General features: G+C 42.5%; 13 protein-coding genes across 13 annotated transcripts; 8 read left to right on the top strand and 5 right to left on the bottom strand.

Annotated features, from left to right (window-relative positions):
- Window positions 1-237: 237 nt before the first annotated feature.
- SS1G_13642 (hypothetical protein) lies at window positions 238-1,916 on the top strand (the record flags this gene model as incomplete). The annotated part of the gene is made up of 4 exons (XM_001585353.1): window positions 238-284; window positions 854-1,335; window positions 1,671-1,717; window positions 1,755-1,916. The coding sequence occupies 4 exons, from the start codon at window positions 238-240 to the stop codon at window positions 1,914-1,916; spliced, it is 738 nt and encodes a 245-aa protein (XP_001585403.1).
- Window positions 1,917-4,182: 2,266 nt separating this feature from the next.
- On the bottom strand, window positions 4,183-7,116 carry SS1G_13643 (hypothetical protein; the record flags this gene model as incomplete). Its single annotated transcript, XM_001585354.1, has 1 exon — window positions 4,183-7,116. The coding sequence occupies one exon, from the start codon at window positions 7,114-7,116 to the stop codon at window positions 4,183-4,185; it is 2,934 nt and encodes a 977-aa protein (XP_001585404.1).
- Window positions 7,117-8,048: 932 nt separating this feature from the next.
- SS1G_13644 (predicted protein) lies at window positions 8,049-9,642 on the top strand (the record flags this gene model as incomplete). Its single annotated transcript, XM_001585355.1, has 6 exons — window positions 8,049-8,075; window positions 8,525-8,563; window positions 8,774-8,802; window positions 8,918-9,235; window positions 9,283-9,357; window positions 9,420-9,642. 6 exons carry the CDS (start codon window positions 8,049-8,051, stop codon window positions 9,640-9,642), a joined length of 711 nt encoding a protein of 236 aa, XP_001585405.1.
- A 1,018-nt stretch (window positions 9,643-10,660) lies between these two features.
- Window positions 10,661-10,928, top strand: SS1G_13645 (predicted protein; the record flags this gene model as incomplete). Its single annotated transcript, XM_001585356.1, has 2 exons — window positions 10,661-10,847; window positions 10,906-10,928. The coding sequence occupies 2 exons, from the start codon at window positions 10,661-10,663 to the stop codon at window positions 10,926-10,928; spliced, it is 210 nt and encodes a 69-aa protein (XP_001585406.1).
- Window positions 10,929-12,606: 1,678 nt separating this feature from the next.
- Window positions 12,607-14,047, bottom strand: SS1G_13646 (hypothetical protein; the record flags this gene model as incomplete). The annotated part of the gene is made up of 4 exons (XM_001585357.1): window positions 12,607-12,767; window positions 12,820-13,361; window positions 13,411-13,756; window positions 13,855-14,047. The coding sequence occupies 4 exons, from the start codon at window positions 14,045-14,047 to the stop codon at window positions 12,607-12,609; spliced, it is 1,242 nt and encodes a 413-aa protein (XP_001585407.1).
- Window positions 14,048-14,418: 371 nt separating this feature from the next.
- Window positions 14,419-14,992, top strand: SS1G_13647 (60S ribosomal protein L43; the record flags this gene model as incomplete). The annotated part of the gene is made up of 3 exons (XM_001585358.1): window positions 14,419-14,468; window positions 14,681-14,845; window positions 14,929-14,992. The coding sequence occupies 3 exons, from the start codon at window positions 14,419-14,421 to the stop codon at window positions 14,990-14,992; spliced, it is 279 nt and encodes a 92-aa protein (XP_001585408.1).
- Window positions 14,993-15,925: 933 nt separating this feature from the next.
- On the top strand, window positions 15,926-17,552 carry SS1G_13648 (predicted protein; the record flags this gene model as incomplete). The annotated part of the gene is made up of 2 exons (XM_001585359.1): window positions 15,926-16,055; window positions 16,339-17,552. The coding sequence occupies 2 exons, from the start codon at window positions 15,926-15,928 to the stop codon at window positions 17,550-17,552; spliced, it is 1,344 nt and encodes a 447-aa protein (XP_001585409.1).
- Window positions 17,553-19,207: 1,655 nt separating this feature from the next.
- Window positions 19,208-19,912, bottom strand: SS1G_13649 (predicted protein; the record flags this gene model as incomplete). The annotated part of the gene is made up of 1 exon (XM_001585360.1): window positions 19,208-19,912. The coding sequence occupies one exon, from the start codon at window positions 19,910-19,912 to the stop codon at window positions 19,208-19,210; it is 705 nt and encodes a 234-aa protein (XP_001585410.1).
- Window positions 19,913-20,378: 466 nt separating this feature from the next.
- Window positions 20,379-20,815, bottom strand: SS1G_13650 (conserved hypothetical protein; the record flags this gene model as incomplete). The annotated part of the gene is made up of 3 exons (XM_001585361.1): window positions 20,379-20,403; window positions 20,460-20,744; window positions 20,799-20,815. The coding sequence occupies 3 exons, from the start codon at window positions 20,813-20,815 to the stop codon at window positions 20,379-20,381; spliced, it is 327 nt and encodes a 108-aa protein (XP_001585411.1).
- A 384-nt stretch (window positions 20,816-21,199) lies between these two features.
- SS1G_13651 (hypothetical protein) lies at window positions 21,200-22,277 on the top strand (the record flags this gene model as incomplete). The annotated part of the gene is made up of 4 exons (XM_001585362.1): window positions 21,200-21,216; window positions 21,272-21,764; window positions 21,939-22,085; window positions 22,188-22,277. The coding sequence occupies 4 exons, from the start codon at window positions 21,200-21,202 to the stop codon at window positions 22,275-22,277; spliced, it is 747 nt and encodes a 248-aa protein (XP_001585412.1).
- Window positions 22,278-22,808: 531 nt separating this feature from the next.
- Window positions 22,809-23,936, top strand: SS1G_13652 (hypothetical protein; the record flags this gene model as incomplete). Its single annotated transcript, XM_001585363.1, has 2 exons — window positions 22,809-22,946; window positions 23,067-23,936. 2 exons carry the CDS (start codon window positions 22,809-22,811, stop codon window positions 23,934-23,936), a joined length of 1,008 nt encoding a protein of 335 aa, XP_001585413.1.
- Window positions 23,937-24,412: 476 nt separating this feature from the next.
- SS1G_13653 (hypothetical protein) lies at window positions 24,413-25,400 on the top strand (the record flags this gene model as incomplete). The annotated part of the gene is made up of 3 exons (XM_001585364.1): window positions 24,413-24,444; window positions 24,946-25,032; window positions 25,334-25,400. The coding sequence occupies 3 exons, from the start codon at window positions 24,413-24,415 to the stop codon at window positions 25,398-25,400; spliced, it is 186 nt and encodes a 61-aa protein (XP_001585414.1).
- Window positions 25,401-25,674: 274 nt separating this feature from the next.
- Window positions 25,675-26,605, bottom strand: SS1G_13654 (hypothetical protein; the record flags this gene model as incomplete). The annotated part of the gene is made up of 2 exons (XM_001585365.1): window positions 25,675-25,729; window positions 25,872-26,605. The coding sequence occupies 2 exons, from the start codon at window positions 26,603-26,605 to the stop codon at window positions 25,675-25,677; spliced, it is 789 nt and encodes a 262-aa protein (XP_001585415.1).
- Window positions 26,606-27,813: the final 1,208 nt, after the last annotated feature.

A 27,813-nucleotide genomic window follows, 5' to 3' on the forward strand; every position in this document is an offset into this window, starting at 1 on the left:
CCGTAGCACTATTCGCCCTCGGAAGTGGAATTGGAGGAGGAGCAGTGAATGCGGCTATGCTGATCGCTGGAAGGCTGATCCAGGGATTTGGAGGAGGAGGTATTGGTTTAATGACCAACATGATCATCAGTGATCTGGTATCGGAGCGAGAGCGAGGGAAGTTCTCCTCCATCCTTTTTGGAACTTTTACCCTGGGCACAGCCATAGGACCAATTGTGGGAGGAGCGTTTGTGCAACATGGCTCTTGGCGGTGGGTGTTCTACCTCAACCTACCCATTGCAGGCGTATGTCTAGTAATGCTATACTTCTTCCTTCAGGTCAGTAATCCTGAGCGGGAAATCGGATTACGAACTAAGTTAGCCCGCATCGATTGGATCGGGAACTTCCTTTTGATTGCTTCGGTCAGCAGCATACTAATTGCCCTCTCTTGGGGTGGAATTGCCTACGCTTGGTCATCGTGGCACGTTCTGGTTTCTTTATGTATCGGATTTGCGGGTTTGGCGCTCTTTGCCGTCTACGAAGGGACTTCTTTTTGTGTCGAGCCCATCCTTCCTCATCGAATCTTTATCAGCAACCGCACTACTACTATCACGCTCTATATCTCCTTCATCCAGTACCTCCTCACATACTGGATCATCTATTTCCTACCCGTCTACTTCCAAGGATCGCTGATCGAATCCTCGACTCAGAGTGGCATCTTGCTCCTGCCGACTGTTTTATTTGGGGTTCCTGTGGCCATGATATCTGGGAACGTTCTATCAAAGACCGGGCGATACAAGCCTATCCATCTCAGCGGCCTAGGCATCCTCACCCTGGGACTCGGCTTATTTGTCAAACTAGACCAGTTCTCTAGTGTAGCGGAATACATTATCTTCCAGCTAATCGCCGCCACTGGAATCGGTCTTTTGATGGCCACTCTCCTCCCTGCCGTCCATGTAGGACTTGCCGAGAGTGAGGTCGGTGTTGCTACTGCTTGCTGGGGTTTCGTACGGTCATTTGGGGGGATCTGGGGAACTGCGATTCCAGCCGCAATTTTCAATTCACAGTTCCAGAATCAGCTAGAGAGGCGGATTCAGGACCAGACGGTCCTGACTACCTTGGGAAGTGGGGCGGCGTATTCGAAGGTTTCGGGGGACTATATTAGAAACCTTTCGCCCGAGGTGAGCAGCGAGGTAATTTCAATTTATACTCACGCGTTGAAGGTGACCTGGATCGTAGCTGTGGTCATTAGTGGAGTTTCATTTGCGGTTGGATTCCTGGAACGGGAGATCCCATTAAGAACGACCGTTAAGTCGGATTATGGATTGAAGGAAAAGTCTGAGAAACTGTCGGAAGGTGAGCCTTAAGTCAGACTATGTATAGTGATTGAACGAATAAATTTTCTGCCTCTTTAGGTCTGTCTTACTGTAGCCGCCTGCTAGCAGTGTATTAGAGCTGCTCGAACTTTGGCAAGTAACGCATAAGAATTAAAGAGCAACTAAACGAAAATCCTGCCATAAACCCTGCCACTCTTGAGACCAAGTAATAAATCAAAGAGCATTTCTCAGAAATAAGGTATCAGTTTTATAAATCTGATTTGATTTCTGATTTCATCTTCCGCTCTGTGGTATATTGCTCTTTTGTCGGATTAGGAAGGGTCCCAAAGGAGCTTGAGCTTACAGCAACTACAGAAGAGGTAATAAAGGCAGCGGCGGGGAGTTGGAAGACTGGAAAAGAGGTGATAAAAATAATTAGAAGTAAGGCAGTATAGTTAGAATGGAGAGTGTCGTAGACACACCTTCAAAATTGTCATGGTTGAATATCAGGGCTGGATCGAAAGATTAGCTTATCGGAGATGGGTCAGCGGAAAAGCGGGATTGATGTGGGGTGAGGTGGGGGAAGAGTTAGGAAGAGATCTCATATATAATGGTGTATAAGAAGGAGATTTAGAACAAGTAAGAGAGGGATAATGATTAGTTTGGATATGAAATCTGATCATTAATTGAACTATGAAGTTGTTCGGAGCCAGGGCTGGGCACCCTACCCTACCCGGGTTATTTGACCTCTATGGGGTGGTTACCCTACCCTATAGAGGTTTTATAGGATGGTACCCGGAAATACCAGCAGGTGCCAGGGTACCGCAGAGTAAATATTATGTGATCATCCAATAGTTATTGTCTAAAATTGAGATTAACTCTAATTTTATAAATGATTTATATAACGTGGTTTATCAGCGAGCGGGCCATATCACCGAGCGGGCCACTTTTACCTCAATTTATATCTTTCAACTTCAATACGCGATTTATCAACAATATATTATGGAATCGAATAATCAAGAAGTGTTACGACGGCGTAACATAACCCGCATCAGGTAACCAATTAGTTAGCAGAATCATGTGACAAGTGTCACCTGATCCGAAAGCCGACCGACTCCCTGAGAATCGATCGGCCCTTCAAGAGTCGATCGAATTTCAGAACACGAAGGTCTATATAATCAAGATGGATTTCCTTTGTATAGAGCTTCGTGCTCAAGATTAATCATTTAGTATACTCTACTATTAGTTACGAATTGCATTATTGTCATTACTTTAAATCCCTGCTTAACACCTAATTATAAATCATCTCGAAAATCTAGAGCACTTCCACATGATCTAGACAGCAAACCTCATAACATCTAGTACCCTACTTCTCGACTACCTCTATATTACACCAAATAACAAGAAACTCTTATATATAATCAATATCATATAATTGATTCAATAAGGATCAATAAGCTTAGTACTGAGTTGCATTGATCCTATTGAGTAACCATTGGTATGAAGATCTATATAATCTAGATGGATTTCCTTTGTATAGAGCTTCGTGCTCAAGATCAATCATTTAGTATACTCTACTACTAATTATGAATTGTATATTATTATTATCATTACTTAAGTCCCTGCTTGACGCTTAGTTATAAATCACCTCGAGAGCCTAGAGCACTTCCATGTGATCTAGACGGCAAACCTTGTAACATCGAAATTCAAATAATTCTTATTGCTTCTAAACGTGGAGTTATAATAATATTTTCCTTTTTAAAATTGAATTTTATAAAGGTGATTATAGGGGTCAGGTTTATTAGGGTAGCGGTGATGATAATTATAGATTAATTCTTGGGTTTCATTTAGATATTCTATAGGATCTTCGGTAGTGTTACGAGATTTGCTGTCTAGATCATATGGAAGTGCTCTAGGCTTTCGAGATGGTTTATAATTTGATATTAAGCAAGAACTTAAATAACAATAATAATAGTATATAATTTGTAATTAATAGTAAAGTATGCTAAATAATTGATCTTGAATATAAAGTTCTATAATAAGGAGACCCATTCTGATTATATAGTCCTTCGTACTAATTGGATCCCTTGGATCTAATAAACCTAGGATCCAAATTCCTAGCTCCTCTAGATCCTCAAGGTCCATCATATGACTTTAGGTCAGGTGATACAATGCTCTATGGAGTCAGACGTAAGATGCACCTGCCAAACACTTTTCTACTAGCGAATTCTGGATCGGGCATTTTGTTTTTGGATCAAGAAACAAAATTTGGGATGAGGAAGTGGCCCCAAGGATGGTTGGGCATTGACTTAGTGAATGGGAGGACATCCGAAGGGAAGATGGGTGATATGACGAAGTGTAGATATTGAAGGAATAGAGAACCTTGAGGTGGTAAGGATTCGCAATAAAAAGAGACCTTTAAAGTAGAGGGTTCGGTTATTGGGTACAAGAGAATATCTAGAGTCTTGTCTGTATCATCACATCTCCGACTGCTACTTTACACTCCTCGTCTCGATTGCCACGCGATTCTACGTACGAGTACACAATTATAAGAAAGCATGCCGATTTTCTGTAAGAATGCTGAGTTGTTCATCATTAAGTAATGACGAGATCAAGAATCATGTTCCGATAGTTGCATGATTCCATCTCAGAACTATTAAACTAAAGTATCAAACAAACTCGAGATGAATGAATGGAGATGTGATAATATCTCTAAATCTTTCTTGCTGGCACGTCCCAGTGGACTAGAGTTTCCTCTTATATATAAATGAATGAAAACAAAATCAATTAAACGCATGATGATATCTGTTGACCTCCTGGGATCTTGGCAGCATATGCATATATAGTACATATGCATATAAGGAGCAAACAAAACTCAACTTTTAATTCATTCTTTCCTTTGTGAACGTCTAGAACCCTGAATTATATGGGATACGTCGATATCGGCACGTATTTGCTCTGCCAAAGGTGCTGTATTATGAGATGATGTTGTAGTGATGATATCATGTTGACTTAACGATGATGATGGGGAAGATGAGAGTTCTGACTCCGGTAATGATGGTATAGGAACATCTCCAGTAGATTGTCTTGTAAGTGCTTCTGGTGATAAGGTTGCTCTAGGCGTTGGCAATTGAGGGTTAGTTTGAGGAACCCCCTCATTGGTTGGAATACCATCATCCGTCTTGTTTGAAGAGCTTTCATTCGTTGGTCGCTCGTTTAAGCGATTGTGTTGTAAGTTCCATGGCCCTTCAACTACAATTATATCACCAATACTCTCATCTGATTCTTCACTCAACAGATTCGATATTTCTATCTCTTCTGCCCTCTTTTCGTGAATAGCTGCAGTATCCCGAAGTTGATCCTTAATAAGAAAGCCAATATCTATATCTTCTGGTCGATAATACCGGGTTTCATCAAATTTGACATCCCTACTTCGAATGACGCGATTTATGGAAGGGAGCCAGATCCTGAAGATATTCGTTGAATCATACCCTACAAGATAGCCCAGTTTTGCACGAGGTTGCATCTTCGCACGTCTTGGAATCTGCTTGTTGAGCACATATGCCAAGCACCCATATGGATGTAGATGTGCTAGCGAAGGTTTATTGCCAGTAGCACTTTCAAATGGTGTTTTCCATTGAAGAGCTCTTTTTGGAGTACGGTTTTCAAGATAACCGGCTGTTTTAATTGCTTCTGGCCAAAGGTTTTGTGGTAGGTTTGCTGAAAGGAGGAGGGCTCTTGCTCTGACCATGAGCATTTTACCAGCATTCTCTGCAGCGCCATTCTGTGCTGGTGTATCTGGTGGAGTGCGTTCGACAATGATGCCACGTTTGTCTGTGATCCTCTTGAAGTCGCCCCCTAACGTGGTTTCACCATCGAGGCGTATGAATCGGACCTTTGAGCCGAATTGTGTTTGTATCAGAGAGAATTGAGTATCCATAATATCGATCATCTCTGTTTTCCTAGTTAGAACATACACCCATTGTATTTTGTGTGTCGTACACCAGAAGTGGCTGATATATCGGGTATTATTATAAGCCTCATCCATCTCGAACAGATCCCATGCCAATCGATCTCCGACATGGCCGTTCTCTGGCATCTCCTTCCTTGGATTACGAGATATAATCTGTTGAGCCTTCGAGAGATTACAAACTTTGCAGGTAGAGAAGGAAGGTGTCGAAATCGTTTTGTCGATAATGATATCAGTAGTTGCTGATTCTAGGTGCTGAAGGGCTTCGAGAGAAGGATGGCCTAGAAGATCATGTAACTCTGTTGTTGTAACCTTTCGGCATATTGATTTGGTGTGGTTTTTGGTGGCAAACGAAGCATGCTGAGAAGGGATAATAGGATCGAGGGTCCAATGGTCTCCTGTTTGCTTCAGAGTAATAAATGCAATGCCTTCTTTTGTAAGGACATCTGGGTGTTCAGTGTTCCAATGTACACCTTTCTTTGAGAGTAAAGCTAGAGAGACTAGGTTTGTAAGAAACCCTGGGATGTATGCCACTCTTTTTAAGGTTATTTGCCCTGGCCCAGTTGGTGTATTGATCAACATAGTGATAGTACCGAATGCTTCAATTTGGAATCGGTCCCTTCCAGCGCTTATCATATCGGATGGCTTTCCAAACTCTTCAAGAACAAAGTTATGTAGAGAGTTAGTGACATGGGTATCGGAACCACTATCAATTAGCCATTTGTGAAGGATGCTAGCATTGTTGTAGGTAGGACTTTGTTTAGTGAGAAAAGCCCCAAGATCCTTATCTTTCTCTTTTCCAGATTCTGAAGGATTAGTCAATGTTTCCTTCCATGCTGGATCCCAAGAGAGATTTGCTAGCTTGAGAAGTTCCTTAGTTCCTTCATGTCTACGAACAAACCAGTTCCTTCGTTTTGTTGATTGCCTTCCCCAGAACTTCTTGAAGTATTCAATATCGGCATCGATTGGTTTCCAGTTCCTTGGTCGATTATCCGAATATAGATAGTAGCATTTTTCATATAGATGTTTCTTGCCACATAGACAGGTTCTCTCTCCTTCCTTTTTATCTTTATTCCCATCCTTATAGGTTGCAAATGACGTAGAAGAGGTTGAAGTAGTTGATGCCTGTGTGAGTCGAGTGTAGTTTCGAAAGTCTTCGATTAAATCGTACACATCAATCGTTTCCTCAGGCTGATTCTTGAGCTTTTTGGTGATCTCCAACAGAGTTGAAGTTGCCCAAGAGGAGCTGTGATTCATAAGGGCTGTAGAAAAGTCGAACGCAGCTCGATTTCGATCGACGTCTGGCAGATTGAGAGTCTTAGCCTCAGTGTAGATGAGTTCCCATTCGTTCAACCATTCATAAATATCCTGATTGGATTTGTAGGGTTGTTTTACACAATTGTATCGTGCTACCACGGTAAGCTCTCTTGCACGATCAGTTGGTGCTAGCCTTTTGCGTAAATCAGCAAGCACTTGAGGTGCTGTGATACTGGTGGTACTAATAAACTTTTCGCAATTGCGGTTGATTGATGAAAGTATGTACTTGAGAACCTCTGAAATTGCCTTGTTGATTTTCTCGTACTTGGTATTCTTGATACAATAGTTCTCTAGTTGCATCTGATATTGCTTTAAAGCCCTATCAATAACAGCCTCAGAAGCATCTTCATCAACTGTGGGTAGTTCCGGTTCATCTAGCAACTCTGGTATAGGTACAACTGTTGTAGTGGGATCAAGGTATACCCAGCATTTGATGCCGCCGGATTCTGCAATACGCTGAATATTTCGAATCCAACTATTCCAATCCTCTGGTGAGGAAAGGATGATTTTAGTTGAATTATCGCCTGTAGTCATATTGAAGAAATAAAGTCAGAATTATCGAGGTTTGGGTTTTATAGAAACCACACTAAACAAGGTAATTCTTAAAAGAGTGAAACTTGAAGGTATCGTAGAGTTTCGGTATATGTGAATCAAGTATTGTGCAGGATGTTTAATTGAAAGCCAGCACCGGGCTCATAACTGTTGGGTTTCTTAAGACCAGAAAGAGTATCAGATTGAATTGATTGATTCTCTAGCTAAGCAGTTAAGCTGCGAGCATATATTCAAAAAAATGAAGGAATAGGTTGGGTATTCGGCCTTCGGAATTAAAGTGCTTTGAAATCAAAATATTGAAAGCAAACAAACAGTATACCAAAAAGGAAAGAATGAATTAAAAGTTGAGTTTTGTTTGCTCCTTATATGCATATGTACTATATATGCATATGCTGCCAAGATCCCAGGAGGTCAACAATATCCTTCTCTTCCTTGATAGTATGTCCCAGTCGACCAAATATCCTTAGCTTATGGAAACAAATATGATAAATAAGAACAATCCTTCCTGTGCTGATTCCCATCTCAACGGCACGACACAAATCTGCCAAAACCCTATTCCCGAACCAAGAATAGTATTCCCGCAACTGCTGATCGGCTTGATCAAGACCCAGGCACGAGCTCAAATATGAAGGAGCTATTCATCTTCTCGTTTGATGCCGACCTATCTTCCACTCCTTCCATCCTCCAAGCAGTGTCATGTAGTCTACTGACCAACAGTCCAATCAACAACATCCAAGGGAAGATGACGAAGAGATAGATATCCGCTGAAGCAGCTGTCTTGATCCAGAAATATATCGATGCGCCAAAGGCAAGAACATACATTGGGGCACGTAGTTTTTCATGTTTTGCAGCGTCGTAGATCCATGCTACTAAGGCGGCAGATAAGCAGATAGAAGCTTTTGTCAAAAGCTCTGATGCTTGGAAGTGGTTACTGGATGGAGGTACGAATATTGTGTTGATTGAGGGGTTGGTGATGAGGTGAGGGAAGGTCCATGTGTCGAGGAGCTATGGGAGCATTAGTTTTCGTCTCGCGGTCTATGAAGGTACCGTGAACTTACTTCTTCGTGTTGACTTAAGCTAAATCGAGTGCTGATGACGAGCGACCCCGTCGCGATCAAAAAATCGAAAAGCTTCATTGATGCGAAGTGAAGTTTCATACCGAAGTATTGTGCAGTTTCGGCGATGCTTTCGCTGCTATGAAATCCAAAGCAATATGAATAGAGATTGATTAAATGCTGTATAATTAGGGTTATTAGGGGAAGAAGAAGTGAAAAGATGGGATAATATAGAGGAAGGTTACACCTCTAGGCTGTGCAAATGCATGGCACTTCTGGCTTCGGGTCCACACATTTACCCAAGAATTCTGCCTGACTTTGCCGAACTCATGTAGGACATTGGAAATACATTCGAGTCATTAAAGGATTTAATTGTATGAATCGATAGAGTTTTTCAAGCCCAAGAGCTTTGCTGGATTTAAAGTCTTCTTCCCTCCCCGGATATTCTTACCCTTAACTTACCTGATACTCAGTTGAATATCACAGTTTCCAAGTCTGTACTAGGTGTGTTTCTTCAACTTCCTTGCAATTTATCCATTTGATACAGAGAATTAAATGTGTTAATACGAGTTCTAGATCCCTAGCTACCAAGATCTAAATCGGTTACGTCGGGGTTAGTCGTCTCCTTGCCTTTGCTCCCCTATTGAACGACTAGCGTGAGCCGTAATCATACCCTTGTGCCTCCTCTCACCTATGGATGTCTAACTATAGAGAGCTGCAGAATATAGTCGCTGGAAACAAGAATTTCATCAATCCATAACCACACCGGCACCACATCAAGGCATCGACATGAACACCGAGTCTACCATTGAAATGGAAGTCCTTCCACGCTACCATACCCAGCCAGTAGCTCAAGGCCCAACAACTTATTGGCAACGATGCGGATACAACATATTGGGTTATCTGAGAACCGGCTGGAATATGATTGTTTCATATCGTTTAGTAGTAACAATGGCTTGCTACACTACGGTAGTCATATCGCCCTCGGCTCCTACATTTGATGTCCTCACCCTTTACAAAACTCCTCAAGGATGTCTCATTTTGATGTGAGTGCATAAATTCAGTTCATATATCTATGGCTAATAATCGATAGCTTGTTACTTTTACTTCTAGTCTTCCTCCTGCAACGTTTGAATGCAATCATGGGAAAAGGAAAATTGCAAAGTGTGTAAGTTGTACTCGCACACAATACATTTTCAATATCGTAGCCCGCGAGCCTAACACTCTCAGTATATTTCTAGGCTACGTGGCTTTCGTTTTTCTCTTCGATTATTTATTCAAGAACTCCATCGTGCCCGTGATTGGGACTGGAGGATTCGAAGCATTACTTACGGCAATTAAGCTGAGTCCAATAGCCTTCGTACTTCTTGCCATACTATGGGATAACTTTATTATATGTGTACGCCTTGGTTGGGCCGGCTCCTTAATCTTGCTTGAACTCCTTTTTTGCTAGAGCTCAGGCAAACTTCTGGAACACATATGCTGGGTTGACCAGATGCCTTGGCCACATTCCTGCCACCCATGGCCACCACGAACTCTAGGAAAATACTTGATGGCAGTGTAGAAGAGTGGAAATGGAATGAATACACATCTACACGGAGCAGGAGGATCTCATTGAAGGAAGTTACTGGCAAGATGGGTGGTTGGTGTTCAAGGAGATGCATGTGCTGGATCGAGATTGTATTGAAGAGTTTTTGGAAAGGGATTAAAGATTGGAATGTGTGAGATTTTAAACGGCATAGCAGAGGAGGACTTTGAGGGCAATTGTTTCTTTGCTTATTCATGAGTTACTAATATGCGAGACTTTTGTTCTATCTTTTTGTATTGTGACTGCTGTGGTCGTGCTTCGAGACTATCTCAGCCCCACAGAATTAGATCAATACAATAAACAATATTTATCTACAATTATGGCACTACCGGTGATTAAAATGTTGAGAGCGTTCATGGCAAACCTTGATTTTAAGCTAGCATTTTATACGATAACTGACCGGTCTCGATGTCCGCGAAAAGTGTTCTACCTGAAAAAAAAAATGCTTTCAATATTTTGAACTGTATCAAACATTAGATCCATCTTGGTATCGCTCTATACATCGTAATCATTCTACATATTAATTCAAATACTAGCGGTAAATAGGTTTGCAATACCGAGTTTACTAGAGCATATTCAAGATATATGCAATTTTACACACAGAAAGATCTCAAATCTAACCCACTAACCTACTAACCTACTAATCGAATTAATCGCACTATCGGACTATCGAATTTCGAAAACACTGCCAAATAACCTTACAATTCGCCCTCAAGACTTTTTTGTAGCACAACGGATAACTGCGCCCCCGAAAACACTCGATTACATGAACTATAGAACACGACGCCCAGAGAGCCTCAAAAATTCGCCTCTGGGGTATTTTTAACACACAGAAGATAGTTGTCCATCCAAAAATACTTCATCGCAAGAACTATCAGCTACAATGTCTGGAAATCCTCAAGAATCTACCGTGGGGGCTTTTATTGTAGTACAATATTCAACGGCTTTTGATAGAATGCCCCACCCGTTCGTACTTCTGAACGAAGAGAATTACTTGTACAAGACTCGTACGAGGCAGTTCGGTATCACGAAAAAGAGCTACAGCGGTTATTTCATTCTTGGCAAGCTCGGTGAGTTCTTTTAGTATGTTCATTTGATGGAGAAACTAAAAGAAGTTTATCGAAATAGTTCTGCGCCTTGTGATGGAATGAATGAATGAAAGAAGTCCAAGCTGATGACGATTTCTCCGTCATAACAATGCTTTTCCTTTTTTGGCAGATTGAGCAAGACCGCATCGTACCACATGCCATTCCTCAAGGCTCCTTGCCCTGTGTCTCAACCCCGAAGGACTGAGAGAACTTCGACAGATAGCTACCTTGATTCGACGAAGTAGATACTTTCAAGTTCAATTCAAAATTAGCCATTACTGCAGGTTGTCCCCTCTATCTGCCATATTCATCATCTCGTATTCCTCAATCTATATACTAATACATTGGCTTAAGCAGCTGGCGGGCACGCGGCAGGCAAGTTTTCCTCTACATAGCAGTAGCACCTCTTAAGGTTTTAAGAACTACCAATGATGGCTCGATAACACCGGGTATTAAACATCTCATCGCAACCAATGATAATCGATGAATACCACTATAAAAGAAGGGAAAGAATGCATATCCAAATCGAAGCATCAAGCACTCATGAGCATACTTCCCTAGCCACCAGATTACCGTTGCAATCACGACAGGTATGTTCGGTTAAAAACAACAAGCGAAGAATCTTAATGAAGAGTTCAGCGAAGTCACCCATGTTATCAAAGAAAGAGACGTGAATTATCTCCTAGGCACTTATGTACAGCAATCTTTGGGGATAATGAAACCCTAATTCGTACTTTTTCAGAGATTAAGTGGTCATCTACAGCTACGCCAAATCCATCAACTGCAGAAGCGAAACCAAGAAAAATTACCTCGGGGTCTTCCAAACAAACTATTTTCTGTACAGCAGCTTGCTGTCATAAGTTGGGCATTCCACGGTGGATAGGATCGACAAGAAAGCAGGGAAGACCTCATAACACCCTAGGAATAAATACAAATATCAACTCCGCATAACGTTTATGGCAATATGCACATCCCAGGTCAATTCTCCTCTATTACGACATCGTTTACTCAACGATACTAACGTCAGGATGGAACATACATTGCGGTGCGATGAAGTCGGGAGTAATTACATGAAGATAGGTGTAAATTAGGATAGGTATAGAATTCAGGACATGCATAAAAAAAATTTGCCCTAACAATAGGTATCCTGTTTATTTCCAGCGAAGATCCTTCGAAATGTGCTTGCTACCTGCTCTTGTATTTCTCCGGGCGGACGAGTACGATTGCACACAGAATACCTCAACTGTCGTCTTCGTGCTCCGCCGAAAGAAAAAAGATCCAGGAAATACTATCCAAAAATTCGACCTTCTCTTCAAAAACCAGACTGCAGAATGGATTATTAATCAATTGACATTACTACAATTGTATACTGTTATGTTTTTTGGGATGTGGATAATTGGAGCAACTTGGATATTGACAACATTGGAAGTGAACGCTAGTTCAGGGTATTGGGACCGGAGTTCATTATTTGATAAAGGGAATATGTGTTTGTAGGATGCGTGTGATTGCATACACTTATATGAAGGGGTGAAAGGAGGGAGTGCGATCTTAAATACCTCAGACTGAAGGGCTGATATATATGAGAAGAGACGAAATGAGACAAGAAACTAGACTATATCCAGGCCATGCGAAGATTGAATTTTGTTTCAAGAAGGATTGTTGCCTAGGATATCTACGTACAAGAAGATCATGTAAAGCCCCACGCATATCCGTGTGCGACTGTCGAGCATTTTTATCCAGCTTAATTTTCAAAAACCTTCTTCTCAAATTTAACATTGGCAGATTGTTGAAGGCGATTGATATACTTTTCACCCAAACTAGATGGAGTATAGATACCACCTGACAACTTGTGGTCATCTCGAAGTAATGAAATTGCACCTTGAGCAATCAATATTCCAGTTACTATTCCCAATTAGTCACCTACAAATATTCCGGATCATACAACTCCACTTACATCCATAGATTGGACCTTCAAAATATTCTCGACAAAAGATTCTCGAAGGCTTTGGTTGACCATTATCTGGTTTGGCGATGACTCGAAACTCAACCCGATCATTCTTTGCTTCCTCTTTTGTAGCTCCTTCTCCTGGCTGGTAAACATATTTCCTAGCAGCGTGTCTGAAAAATGGGATGGCCAGGAATATACCACCAAGAATAAGCCCCAAATGTATTGCGAAAGCAGTGAAATAGTTTCGTGCTTTCATATATTCCTCAACTTTGAAATTAGGACCATAGAACTGCTTCGCGCTGGACAATCCCCAACTTCGATGAATGATGGCTAAATCGGTTGATCCCGCGAGAGAAGTGGTAAGTATACCTAAATCAGGAACTACTTTGATTCCGGTAAGTTTGGTGATGAGAGATGTGGAAGGGCGAACTTTTGGTCCTGGTATGGGGGATAGAGCATATGGAGTCATTGATTCTTTGAGTTGCTTGAGACTGAATACTTCCAAAATTGTGAAGATTGTTTCCAATGTTCCTCCGGAAGGTTTTGATCTAAGAGGAATTAGTTCATGATCAAATAATTCTCGGCCCTATATCTTACTTCATCTCATGTAAAGATACGATAACCTCATCAGTGGGTGCCGATAACTTTTCTCGTACAGCATCAACAGCATATCGGGTGATTAAATCCGGTAGAGCAGATTCAATACCGCATTGAGGAATTAGGATTGCACCACTGGCTTTAGCGGTGCTTTCATACTTTTTGATCATCTTCGCTACCCATGGTACTTCTCCAGTAACATCAAAATAATGCGTTCCATTCTCGGCACAAGCGTTGAAGCAAGGTTCGCCATGAAGAGCATAAGGGCCGACTGTTGCCAAAATAACCTTTGTCTTTTTGGCCAATGCACTGAGCTCGGCGTCATCTAAGTTACAAACTTCGATAGCTATTCAAAATGTGATGTGTCAACGGTTGTCGTTGTAGTATAAGCCACGTGACATCAAGGGAGCAACTGTTGGAGTCTCAATTAAGAATCTCACACACCTGGCTGTAATCTATCCGGATTCAGTGCCTTGCACTCAGCTGCAACTGCTTCCAATTTAGCAGATGAACGTCCTGCCAAAGCCCATCGAAGATCTGTGGGTAAATGTGTGGCAACATGTTCCGCGGTAAGTTTCCCTGTGTATCCTGTGGCTCCAAGGATGACCAATTCGTACTCTCTGTCGCTTGAAGACATGATTCTTTATATGAGAAGATCCGAATCAAAAGAGAAGAGGAATTATTGCTGGGTTAGATGTATTTAAACAAGATGATAAAGGAAAAGAATGCCCTTCGCCCATATGATTTGATGCCTTACTACCAGTCTCAAATCGGTTAAAGATTGATTCTAGGCCGACCGATTGATGTCATGGATTACCCGATCGCGGCAGATGACTTAATCCGAAGATCATGTGATGCTATCGTTTCTGAAAGTTTCCATTGAGGACTAGCGTAATGGGGCTATTAACCGAATCCCACACGAATTTGACCAAAATAATTCCCATCAGGCACGTTGCGACAAAACTTCAATTTCCTCATCACCGTTCATCAACGCAAAATACCGCCAAGATGACAAAGAGAACCAAGAAGGTCGGAGTCACCGGTAAATACGGTACCAGGTATGCGATTATTCCAGCTCTATACACCTGAATATCATGAGGAGGATGAATTTACGACTTTTCAACACATTGTTGAGTAATGATGGGAATGGTGGGATCAAGAAAATTTTGACAATGAGAGAAAATCGACAATTCAACGACTGCAGATGGAATCGGAAAAGGAATCAAATGAATGGAAAAACAATTGACTAATTGCTTTACTTCCACAACAGATACGGTGCATCCCTCAGAAAGCAAGTCAAGAAGATGGAAATCACTCAACACGCAAGATACGTCTGTACCTTCTGCGGAAAGACCACCGTCAAGAGACACTCCGTTGGTATCTGGGATTGCAAGTCATGCAAGAAGACCGTTGCTGGAGGAGCTTACACCGTCACGTATGTTTTGGAATTCACTATTCTCCATCCAACCCACAATTTCGAAATGGCGGAGTTCAACTTACTAACATGCTCGACAACAGAACCCCTGCAGCTGCCGCCATGAGATCGACTCTTCGTAGATTGAGAGAAATTGCTGAGGTTTAAATGGCTTGGGATTGATGGTTGTTTCTACGAGTACTTTTTTCTGCGGCATGGGATTGGGAAAAGCATCGCATTGCATGATCGATGTCGATATTCGATGAGGCCGAATATAGAAGAATAAAACCATACCTTGCCTCAACTCTGGAGTTCCTTACACAACGGTTGCGAATTTACTGTGAAATATGTGATGCTGGGTTCCCCGGAAGGATTACTTGACATTTCGATCAGCAATGAGTTTAAGCGCCGAATGGACACTCTTGGAATATGTTGACTCGGGGTGGAAGCAAGGATCTCCATGGCTCACTACGACCTCGATCAAGTCCGCTTCATAATCGACTCAGATTAATTAAACCTTTTTAGACCTTCCGATAACTATTATGTTGGCCCTAATGTTATGTAAAATTTCTGTTATTTGCGCTGAAGCATAGTAAATGATCATAGGGTAGGTCGAGCTTATTTTGGATATTGGTCACTGCTTTTGACCATAAATCGGGCCGTCCAGACGCTTAGCAACACAAAGCAACACAAAACAGCCACAACTGTTGAACTATTTGCATCGTTTCATTCCCATACCATTAACCACATGGCCGCACTCATCGTGGCTAGGGCCTCAACATCAGCCATCATAGAGGTAAAACGACATGTTAATACTGGCTTTTTGGTTTAATCGATGGTCATCATGTCATATCAATATCATTTACATGTTTTCTTGCTTTTGTTGACTTTATCTATATGGCCATAAGTGGTCAAAGCCTTGGGAGTCAGTCAGTATTGTAGTCTGCTTTATAAAGCATCAATGTTCCCATTTTTCTGTTCGTCTTGTGCATCATACTTCCCTGGTTAAAATACCTACATTTTCTTCAGAATCACATTTTCAGACGTACTTCAAACCTCATCCCATCATTTCAATTTAATATATAGCAACTCTTATAAAGTATGAGCAGATACGACGCCGGATACGAGACCGGAAACGAGAGTGACACTAGTCGCCTCCGCCCTTTAAAGAGACGTGTTAAGCCAAGCGGGCCTCCACCCACTACTAGGGGAATTGAAAAAGCTAATCGGCGTAAGTTGGTGCACGTGCTAGAAAAGAAATCATTTGTTTGTTGCTGAGAAGAAAATTAGTGGTTTCGGAAAGCTTAAGGAACGGCAGCGACATCGCCAGCAGAGCTGGGACTGACAGGAGTGATCGTTCGGGTGGGACGGATAGAACTGCTCGCCGTGCGTTTCCCCCTGAAACATGAAATTATTGAGATGTCAGTGCTAATAACTCAAGCAGCTAGGGAACGTGCACGTATGTTGTATACTCAAGTACACTGGTAAAAATTGTAGACTGACGTTGAACATAGCTTCGGAAGGTGGTCGGTCCAGGTCTCGTACTGGTAGCGTGTCGGGTACACAAGGCAAAGGACAACTATACGAAGAATATCTGCGAAGACAGAAGCGGGAGATAGCGAAGAACAAGAATATCGTTATAAGGGAGCCTCCAGCTCGAGGGTCTGGTGCAAGTAATTATGGAGGGGAGAGTGTGTTTAGCAGTATGAATGATACGAGATCTCGTCATTCAAATAACACAACTTTGTCTAGTAGTCGTGGTAAGGAGAGTGGTAGGTCTAGCGATGTAGATGATTTGAGGTCTCATCACTCAAGTAGATCTCATCAGTCAAGCAATACAATCACGCCCAGTAGGTCTGGCGGGGATAGTAGGTACGGCGATATGGATGAACCGAGATCTCATCACTCAAGTAGATCTCATCAGTCAAGCAATACAATCACGCCCAGTAGGTCTGGTGGGGAGAGTAGGCACGGCGGGGATAGTAGGTATGGCGGGGATAGTAGGTATGGCGATATGGACGAACCGAGATCTCATCACTCAAGCAATACAATCACGCCCAGTAGGTCTGGCGGGGAGAGTAGGCATGGTGGCGAGAGTAGATATAGCGGCATGGATGATACGAGATCTCGTCATTCACCCAGCACAATCACACCTTCAACACATAAGAGAACACCATCAGTTGCACCGTCTTCGAGAGCGCCTTCAGCAAGATCTAGACGCGATGATGTTGAAATGCTATCAGAGCGAACAAGAGGTATGAAGCTCGATACGCCTGAAGATCCTACCGTTGAAGAAGCTAGAAGACGCAGACGAATCGAAAAGTGGAACGACCAACCAAAAATCAACCCACATACTATTGAACCCGCAGCATCCGTGATTAGCGGGGCAAGCTCATTAGTATACCCTGGGGAAAGTGTAGACGGGAGGGATACAAGAATGGAGAGGCTCTCAGCAGCAAGTCGTGGTCGTTCGGTCAATTCTAGCGCTGCACCCTCCAATTACAGTCGCGACTCTCGCGATAGACATTTGGCGGTTCCCTCATATGCACCTTCGTACAGCGGATCTTCATCTTTGCGTCGTACTTCCGCACGCGATCCACGTTATGATGACTCTGATGATTATGACGATAGGGGATATGCACCTCCTCCTGCGGCGCCTCTTAATGTAACGATTATTAATGACGTTGTTGTGACCAACAAAAGGAGCAGTAGTAGTTATCGACACTAGGGAAAAGGGGGAAAGTTGAGGAGGGATAGCTTTAATGATGGTGGTTATTAGAAGGTGCTGGTTGGATGCTAGATTGGGTAGATATTGGTAGAAGGGTGACGTGGGAGTTTGAAAACAGAAACTGAAATCAAGGGGGGAAAAAAAAGAAACTGGGAGTTAGGGACTTAGGGAAAGCTTATATCTAAAGGGAAACTTTGTGGGATTTTTCTTTAGACCGATTCATTTTTAGCCTGGAGTTATTTGGTTATTTGTTCCTGTATAGTTGGTGTTTTGGTTTGGGTATATATTTGATTTGAATTTATTTATTAAATTAGTCCTGCTCTTTTCATAGATTTACTTTTTACTTTATACTTTGCACCATAATAGCTCAGTCTAACCAGCTACAACATTCCTTCATAGAGGGAATATATCCGAGATCTCCCTCTCTTACAGTTTTATTCTTCATATCAGGAATTATATTTATACTTCCTACTTCATACTTCTTATTTTACATCCACCTTCACAATCCTCACCACTCTAAACTCCCTAAAATTATACAGCAATTACAACTCAACCCCCTAGGACCCATCTATCTTCTACATAATCTACTATACCATTCCACCTCATTTATCCCCCAAGCTCTCCATATCTATCATCCAATACCAGGTAGGTAATAAGCAATCTAATACTCACATCTGTTAATTACAAAATCCCTAGACACATCGATCTATTTCCATCTTCATCCCAAACCCATATACGTACAATATACACTACAGAGCAGGAGATAAATTAAGAATAAGATCAAGTTATTTAGAGATTAGCAGACTGAGTACCACTAGCTAGGTAAGAACTTATATCTGTAGAATCTGGAGTTTGGAGTTTGAAGTTTAGAGTTTGGACGTCGGGGTTAATGTTTTGAGGGGGAGGGGAAAGATAAAGATAGATGTAGATAAAGATGTAGATTTTAGATGCGAAAGATATTTAATATAATACTTGAAGAGCAATCATTTTATTCTGATCAGCAGGGTAATAATCTGAATGGATGGGATATGGAGTTATAATATCTTATATTAAAAGGATTTCCCAAATAACTACACTTAATTACCCCGTTCCCGTTCCCTTCCCCTTCTCTTTTCCTCTAATCTCGTCTCATTTTATTAGCAGCTAAGAAAATTATAGTAAAGTAAAGCAGTAGGGTATCCCAGATATGCTATCTAGAATTTGATAATGGTATATAGAGTTAGTGGATGAAGATACATTTACTTACTACCTAGATACTTAATCTTAATTATCATTCATTCCAACTTAATCTTACAGTATAAATCCTCAAATCTGAGCAAGGATACACAAGATCACTGAATGATATCATTTTGTAGGTTTGAAGGTTTATCTATTTATTTATTCATTCATTCATTTATCTACATGAGAAAGATCAGATGTGAAATACGCCTAAATACATTATAGAAAACGTAGAAAAATAAATACCACAAGCTCATGAGAAAATGCCTCGATGAAGCATCCATCTTATTACAAAATCCCCCTTATAACCCTCAAACTATTAAACTTCCAAGACTTTCCATCCCGGTCTTTGGGCTCAGAATCATTGGTGTTTCGTATCCATCCGTCAACATCGGTCAACATCGACTCATTGTGTCGATGTAAATGCCAGACTATAACTAAACACATGCACTGAACCTTCTCTTTTCCTTTCCTAGCCTTGTTGATTCGACATCGCGAGTATGCATATCAACATCACCGTCACCATCACCACCACCACCACCAATCTTATCATCGAGCTTAAGACCCTCCATACACTTAGTAGGGACCGCATCCAATGCACCAACAAGCATATAATCGCGTTCCTCAGCACCACGACCCTGCATCTCCGTATCTCCAAAACCTCTCTTCTTATTCCCAACCACCTTAAGTGTCTCAGCGTTCTTAGCACCAGCAAGATCCAACGCTTCCATATTCTCAACACTATAATTCCTATCTTTACGACTGGTCTTTGTATCAACGGCATAGTACGCATGTACAAGCGATCGATTAGCCGGTTCAGGGAGAGAGAAAGCAGGAACATCTTCTAGGACAGTTGTATGGATATTCTTGCGACGTTTGTTTGAAGTCGTAGGAAGGCCGCGGATATCGAGGAACATGGTGCCTTCGACGGAGACGAAGAGACTTCGGTCGTTTTGGGGATTGGGTTTGTTAGAAGACAAGTTGGTGTTGCTGTTGGTTGGTGGTTGATGGAAGAAAATTGAGGAGCTTTTTCGACCCATGGGTTTTGATGGTGTGTTTGTGGTGGGTGCGAGGATAGGAGCTGGAGGAGGCTTGGGACTCGACTTGTTGGGTTGGTTTACGAGGGGATTTATTGGTGCCATTGTTGTTCTTGATACTTGATGCTATCGGGAAATTCAAGTGTGGAAATATGGTAGGGGAAAAAAACTTTTTTAAATGCGTCTGGTTAAACCCTACTATAAGATTTGATCTAAAGGTTTGGTGAAAGATCTTCTGTTCAAATGAATGATATCATTTAACCAGATTTGCGTAGTACGGCTCACTAAGAACGTACCAACTTTCTAGTCCCCGAATTTCGCAGGTACAGCTCCCTCACCAAAAAGAAATTAACTTTGATGGTATGTATGGCAACTGTCTTAACATCAGTTGTTACTTTCTCACAAACTTATATCATTCTCCGGTGCCATCCAATGCGCCACTTGCAATAACATGTAAGGCTTCCTGTTGCTTACGTTACTGGAGAATCGAAACCCGGAACCATATATCCCCAACTCCAAACCATATTGCAAAATACATAGGTAATACAAGATCCCCCGATCCACGGCTTTATTAATGATTCCGAAAATTCTTTTTTCTACACAAAAATGTTAATATTTTGTTTGATCACATCATTTGGATAGGAAAACTTACTGATAGAACAAATCCGTTCTACTACTACCCAGATTGATGATCTTTGGGCATCCATCACGGTCCTTTTCCAATCTCGTACACTCAAAACAATAGAATGCATCTGAAATGCCTTCCCCTCCACATACAACACATTTGTTTTGGTAGTTGCCGAAACTGCACTCTTCGCAGATACGTACGAGAGTTGTGGGACGAACGTATGAATCGCATACGGGACATTTGCCGTCGCACTTATCACAGAGACGTCCGATTGCGATACCTGACTGCTTCCTACACATTACGAGATCTCTAGAGGGAGGTTAGTATTTTGTAGCCTTTTAGTCGAGGAGATCTTGTACATACGGATGATGGCGGGACATTTTTAACTATCTCTACAGATATAAAGCTGTAAATGATCTTCTTGGACAATTTCTAGAGGTATAGGTACTTCAATTAGGAGAATTGACGCAGGTGTGAAAGAGATGATCGTCTAAAGAGCTCGAGATATTATCATTTGATATCGCCGCCACCAAATTCTGTGAGCTTTCGTTCTTTGATTTCTAAGCACAGACCACAACGCTAGTACCGACCAGGATTTGTCAATATATCCCATCCCATACCGCATTGCATATCGCATAAAATAAACCAAATGGTGATGAATTGATTTAATACTCCAAAACAATTTACTTTTATTCTCTACTTGTTTAAACGACATCATTTTGGGAAATTCTGCTAATCTATTCAAGTTGTGATGTTTGACAAATATGCCAGATTTACCAGCGTAAGTAAATGGAATAACTTGAGTCATGTCATCAAGGCTTACTAATAGAATATAGACCCGTGGCATCTGCAGTTGTCGTTCCTAAACAAGATGCGCCAAACGTTAAAAGTCCCCGCAGGAAACGTCGACAATCATCCGTGTCCGAAGAAGCTTCAAAACGTCCCCGGATCTCCACCGAAGGCAGCGTCGGCTCTCCCTCAACACTGCATTCATCTCCACAAGCTACCGATTCTTTGAAGCATGAATCATCGGGAAAGACTCAACGTCTTACCGTTGTACCAGAAGGGTCAAGAAATGTTAATCCTGAAAGACGGAGGAGTAGTGTCCAAGAGGAGCGCAAGCGCGGTCAAAGATTATTTGGAGGCTTGTTGAATACCCTTAATCAAAGCACACCCAATGGACAACAGAAAAAACGACAGGAAATTGAGGCGCGACAAAAGGAAAGAGCCGCGCAAAGAAAAGTTGAAGCAGAAGTTAAGAGGAAGGAAAAGCTTGCGAACCTGAGAGCTGTACGAATGGTTGAGCAAGTGAAATTCCAGGAAGAATCGGTTAGTTAATGTTGAGAGATGGGAAGGATGTAAGGCTGATGGTTTTATAAAGATGCGAATACGACATACGAATATGTTAGCCATGGCCGGGTTTCTTTCCACGGAAACAGAGCCAAAACTCGTGAGGGCTATACCACATCTCTACCATACTACTTTGATTGCTAACTTATCAAGTATTACAAACCATGGCAATTATCAGTCAGGAATGAAGCCACAATCAAAGCCCAAATCGAAAAGGTTGAGATCCTGATCGAGGAAGAGAAGTCCGAGTGGGCAAGGCAACATCAAGAACAAGGTCTAAAGGTTGAAGAGGAATTCGAAGTAAAGGTGATGTCTGATGTGATGATGGGTGAGCCTCATACAGAGCCTCCATCTAGTTCTAACATTGATACTACTAATCCAATTTCTGCACTCGTTGCTCAGTCCTCACAGGTTAAGACTGAGAAAGATAATTTGGAAGAGCATAATGGCGAGGTAGTAGTAGAGGCAGAGGAGGACACCGTCATTTACTGATTGCTTTATATGAATTGGTTTAAGGAGTTTGCTTCGAATGCTGAAATTCTCAAATGGTGTTTGGGTGATAATATCTTTAGGGATGATATCTTTAGGAGTCAATGATATCCCGAGCCGTCTTGTACTTTAGACTGGCTATATTAGAATATTTCCTTTCTTTTCAATATTACTTACTATGAACTGATTTTGAGGGAATTTATGTAAACATCGGCCGAACACCCACCAACGAAATCAGGGACAGCTTGATATTCGGCGAGAATGTGTGGGATAAGCCTAAGTCCGACGACATCATCAACATGATTCGTCATTCTAGGACAAAATTCGGACTATAACACAATGCCGTGGTTGATTATGTGTTGCGCTGGAAGCAACAGCTGTCTGATACCCAATTTTATCTTTTTTTGGACCGAGGTACGGCATTTGGTGGGGCAGCCTCGTTGTTTAAATGCTCAACATTCCCACCTCAACATCAGCCTTGTTCAAGATATTTTCATTCTTGAATAATTAATTTACTTTTGAACACATATCAAAATGGTCGATAAACTCGCAGTACAAGACTCTCGAGTCCAATATAAGTCGGCTGATGTAAATGGTCGAACTTACTCTTATATTCTTGCCGAACCTCAAAATGGTGCTGAACCTGTTGGCACCATCTTTCTTATTCATGGGGTGAGCATATATTTTATTTCTAGATCATAAAGACTTTTGAGGTTCTGTAAAGAGTCGAATAGAAATGATACTTTTCAAGGCTTAAATCAACATGTCAAAACCATTTACTGACTTCTCTAGTTCCCTGATTTGGCATTCGGCTGGAGATACCAAGTCCCCTTCCTCCAAGACCTCAACTACCGCGTCGTAGTCCCCAACATGCAAGGTTACGCTAGTTCATCCTCTCCCCAAGAAGTCAGCGCCTACACCTACAAAACGGCCGCAGATGATGTTGCCGCCCTCGCCAAAGTCATTGGAGCCACATCCATTATCCTCGGAGGTCACGATTGGGGTGGAGCAACCGTCTACCGCATTGCTATCCACTACCCCAAACTCATCTCTGCCGTCTTCAGCATCTGCACTCCTTTCTTCCCTCCCCAACAAGAATATAGATCCCTAACTGTCCTCCCCAATTTCAAATACCAACTGCAATTCCAAGGACCCGATGTCGAGAGGGAAATTGTCGGAAAGGATAAATTGAGATCAATGTTAAATGCATTATACGGAGGACGCACCGCAGATGGCGAACTCGGCTTCTCCGTCGCGGAAGGAGTACTCTTTTCCAATCTGGAAAAACTCGGTCACACACCTCTCTTATCCAAGGAAGAATTAGACTTCTACGCGGAACAATATGCTATCAACGGAATCCGGGGTCCATTAAATTGGTATCGTACGGGGGAGTTGAATTTCGAAGATGAGAGGGAATTAGCGCCGTTGTTTCATGAGAAGGGTCTCAAGGTGGATATTCCTACTATGTTTGTTGCGGGTTCGAGAGATGCCGCTTTACCTCCTGCTATGGGTGAGGGAATGGAGAAGTGGTTTGGAGAGGGGAAGTTGAAGAAGAAGGAGGTGGACACTAGTCATTGGGCTTTGTGGGAGAAACCGGAGGAGGTTAATGGGTATATTGCGGAGTTTTTGCAGGAGACTTTTGGGGGGAAGAGTCATCTTTAGGTTTGGGTCTTTAGATTTAGATAGCTACTTACCTACCTGTGAATGAAGAATAAAAATGAAATATAAATATCTTGTCCCGTCTCATTGTATTGCATTGTATCGTATCGCATGACTAGGTAAATGTATGTCAATATCCAATAATAAACTTTGCTCAATCGATGAACTAATTAATATAACTAGATATCACCTAACTTCAATTTCAACTTCACAGAATATAAATCTCATATAAACTTATAAACTACTATATATGTAGTAGGTATATTAATTATTATTATTATTAATGAGAATGGAAATGGAAATGGGAATAGGAATTAGTATAAATCCTCAAATATCTATTTCTTTATATATTTCAGCTTTGTTATAAGATAAATCTCATACGGATTTTTGGGGGGTGCGGTGGGGATGCGGGGTGGGAAGAGGGGAAGGGAGAGATGTTCTTGTGAATTTGAGGTGTGATGGGAATATGAAGTATCAGTATGAGTGGGAGTGGGAGTATGAGTGATGTGAGGTGAGTGTTGAGTATAAGTATGAAGGGTAGAAGAGGGCGGAAATGAGGCGGATAGAAAGACATTTGAAGGGGTGGAAGGGGAAATAAATATATAAAAAAAAGAAAAGAGTAAAGTAGAAAATATAAGTTTTATTATTATTATTATTATTGTGATTAACGTCTACTCTGACCTCCCGAGGGGTATTTAGACGTGCTAAGCTAAGGGGATTAACTACAGACAGCTGTTGACCTCCTTAATTAACAATTTAGCATCTGAGAAGGGGACTGTTCGTCCCTTTGCGTGAACACCCTGTCCACTCAGTTGTGGCGAATGTGTGTGACTGTTATTTTATAAGTGCGTGTGGAAGGGCTCGCAAGGCCTATCTTTATATATTCCCATTCTGTAGCTAGAGGGTGGGGAGTGAGGGGGGGCGCCATTTGGTTAGCTAGGCGTCAGTGTTTGCACACCAGTGTGTGTTTTTAGTGGAATGGAGAGAGGGGAAGAGCTAAGTTGTCGGATAGCCCAGTTGGAGAAGTCAAGTGGATTGTGGCGTGTTGTGCTCTGCTTTTGAGCGAGGGGGAGAGAGGGATTTTGAGGGGTGGCACAAGGTCAGTACAGCGGGCATACTTGGGTATAGAACTTTGAGACCCGCAAGAGCTCTGCGAACGTGTCTGGAGCACGTAGAAGCTTGTGGATATACATGATCGTCTGCCAGGTGGTGGTGATGGCGCTTCGTGGTGCAGTTGGCCACTGACCACGTGTCTCATTGTTGATGGGGCATTTGAAAAAGTGGAAGGGTTCTTTCTCTTGCCCACAGGTGCATCTCAGCTGGTTGTCCCCGTGCTTGAACCGGCGGTGGTAGTCTGCGAAGTCGCCGTGCCCCGTTCGCATTGCTAACAGTCGATGCAGCACGCCCCTTGGCAGTGACAATTCCCTGGGCTCTCTTGTGCTGTATGAAGGATGCCATGCTGAGTAGGTGCTAGATAGCGTAGTCCTAGCTTCCCCCCACCAGCAGTCCTCCGCCTGAGTACAGAGTTCTCTGTAGGATGAGCGCACCCCACTTACCGTAGGGGTGTTAGCTAGGCCTCGATCCATCATGCCCATTGCTCCATCATTCGCCAGGCGGTCTGCCTCTTCGTTGCCTTCGATCCCCATGTGTCCAGGTGACCATTTAGCTTCTATGTCGTGTTTTGCCATCGCTCTGTGGCACTTGTGGAAGGCCCACTGTGACGTGGTCGGGGCATTACCTCTCATACACCATATGACGGAGGTGCTATCGATGCAGAGCCATATCTTGCCAGAGGGCTGGTCCGTGGTCAGGTTGAGCAGGTGCTCGAGCCCACGCCACGCTCCGATCGCTTCCGCGTCGAACACATGTGAGGTCTCGTGGATCTGACCTTTCCCAGCTGCTACTCTCTGCCTGCCATGGTATATCGCGTAGCCGTACCCAACATGGTGCTGGCTATCGACCCATCGTTCTGATCCGTCCGAGAAGATCGTGTAATCCTCGGACGGTAACTGCGGCCACCATTCTTTGAACGCCAGCGCGGCCTCCTCTTTGGAAAATCCTTTCGTAGGGTTGGTCCGACATTCACGCGAGAAATGTGGCCTGAGCAGTTGGGGCCTCTCCGTCTCAGGGATTAGGCGTCCAAGTCGCTGTAGTCTAGTTGTAGGGCTTTTCGGAGTGCCTGCCCTCTTCCCCGCTCTCCTGATGATGGGTTCAAGCCGCCTTACCAAAGGGTTTCTAAAGTCGACTGTCTGGAGCCGGAGGGCGAACCTGAGCTTGGCCTTCTCCAACGCCACCCACCCTGAGGGGAGACCTGCTTCCTTGATCAACGCGACTATCGGCGTGGTCTTGTATACTGGTATCGTGCCTCGTGCGGCAGTGTTGATGACCTTGTCTATCAGCTTCAAATGTGCTTTCATGCCCATGGAGCGATCAGGCCCGTGTTGACCTAAACCGGGCTTGGTCATGCCTGCATACCAAACCTCGGTTCCATAGAGCGCTACCGGAAGCACGCAAGCGATCACCGCTTTCCTTAGATATGACGCTGGCGGCCCATGAACCGTTCTTGCAATCGACCTGATGTGAGCAGACACCTTCATAGCTTTGGTCGTTCGCTCTTTGACATGTTGTAAGAAGGACAATCGTCTGTCAAAGTACACCCCTAGCCATCGCATTGTTGGTGTCGTTTTTGCAGTGGTTGCAATTGGGACAGGGGTGATTACCAAATCCCGGTTGACTACCAACGGCGGGTTGTCGGTTGTGTGCCTCCGAGTTATGTGGAGTAGCTCAAACTTTTCGGGCGCGAATGAGATTTTGTTATCTTCACCCCAAAATAAGTTTTATAATGGAATAAATAATTAAATTAAAGATAATACAAATTCAAATTCAAATTCAAATACATATATATATATATATATAAACACCCTATTCGGCTGTCACGATTCATTAATTCACGTGACCTCGAGGACCTTGAGGACCTTTTGGACCTTAGGGTCCCAAAGGTCCTCAAAAGATGATATAGGGTATATAAACATTCATTTAGTCTCGTAGTTAAGGAGCTTTGTGCTCAACTTAGTTATCAATTAGTTTACCTACATTCTACTTGATCTAGTAACGACTTCACTTCCAAGTGAAGACCAGTGATATGTCACACTCAAGAATACTGGGTAAAGTATCTTGTATTAGAAAATACTAAGCTAAGGAGAAAAGAAGAAGGAAAACAAGAGTAGAGAGTTTTCCTATGATTAAATACAAACGGGGCATGCCACGTGACCCGGAGGTGTGAGGCGTCACATGATAAAGCCTTAACCCACAACTACCAAACAGACGAAACCTTAGGCAGCCGCTGCCTCCAGTATAGTATCGTTACATCGGCCTCCACAGCAGTGGCTCCCAGAGGGCCAGCGGAGCGTCTTTAATTTGCGTCTTCTTTGGATTTTTTGATTTTTTTTTTGCTTTTTTTGCTTTTTTTGCTTTTTTTGCTTTTTTTGCTTTTTCGGTCTTGTGTTTTTGTGTTTGGGTTTGGGGGCGGTAATATAAGTATGGATCGGTGGGTGGATGAGGTCTGTGTACTGTGTATTGTGTATATGTATATATGTGTATATATAAAATCAGGTGATATTTCCATTCCCGCCTTTTCAGACCTAGCCTGGTCTGCGTTTATCGCGGGATAGGTAGAATATGTAAAAAGTTTAGTTTGTGGAGAAGGAAGGAGCTTTGAGTGAGGGGGGAGGGAGGGAGGAAGTGTGGATTTTTTGTTGGTTTGTGTTTTGTTGTTTTGCTCACCGTTGAGCTGGCTTTATTTGAGGGCATGGGTGAGGGAGTGGGTGAGTATATTAATGTTGATATTTGTGTTGTTTTTTGTGTAGTTTGAGGTATTGTG

This window comes from Sclerotinia sclerotiorum, genomic scaffold, assembly GCF_000146945.2.
Source record: "Sclerotinia sclerotiorum 1980 UF-70 scaffold_26 genomic scaffold, whole genome shotgun sequence".
Taxonomy (NCBI): domain Eukaryota; kingdom Fungi; phylum Ascomycota; class Leotiomycetes; order Helotiales; family Sclerotiniaceae; genus Sclerotinia; species Sclerotinia sclerotiorum.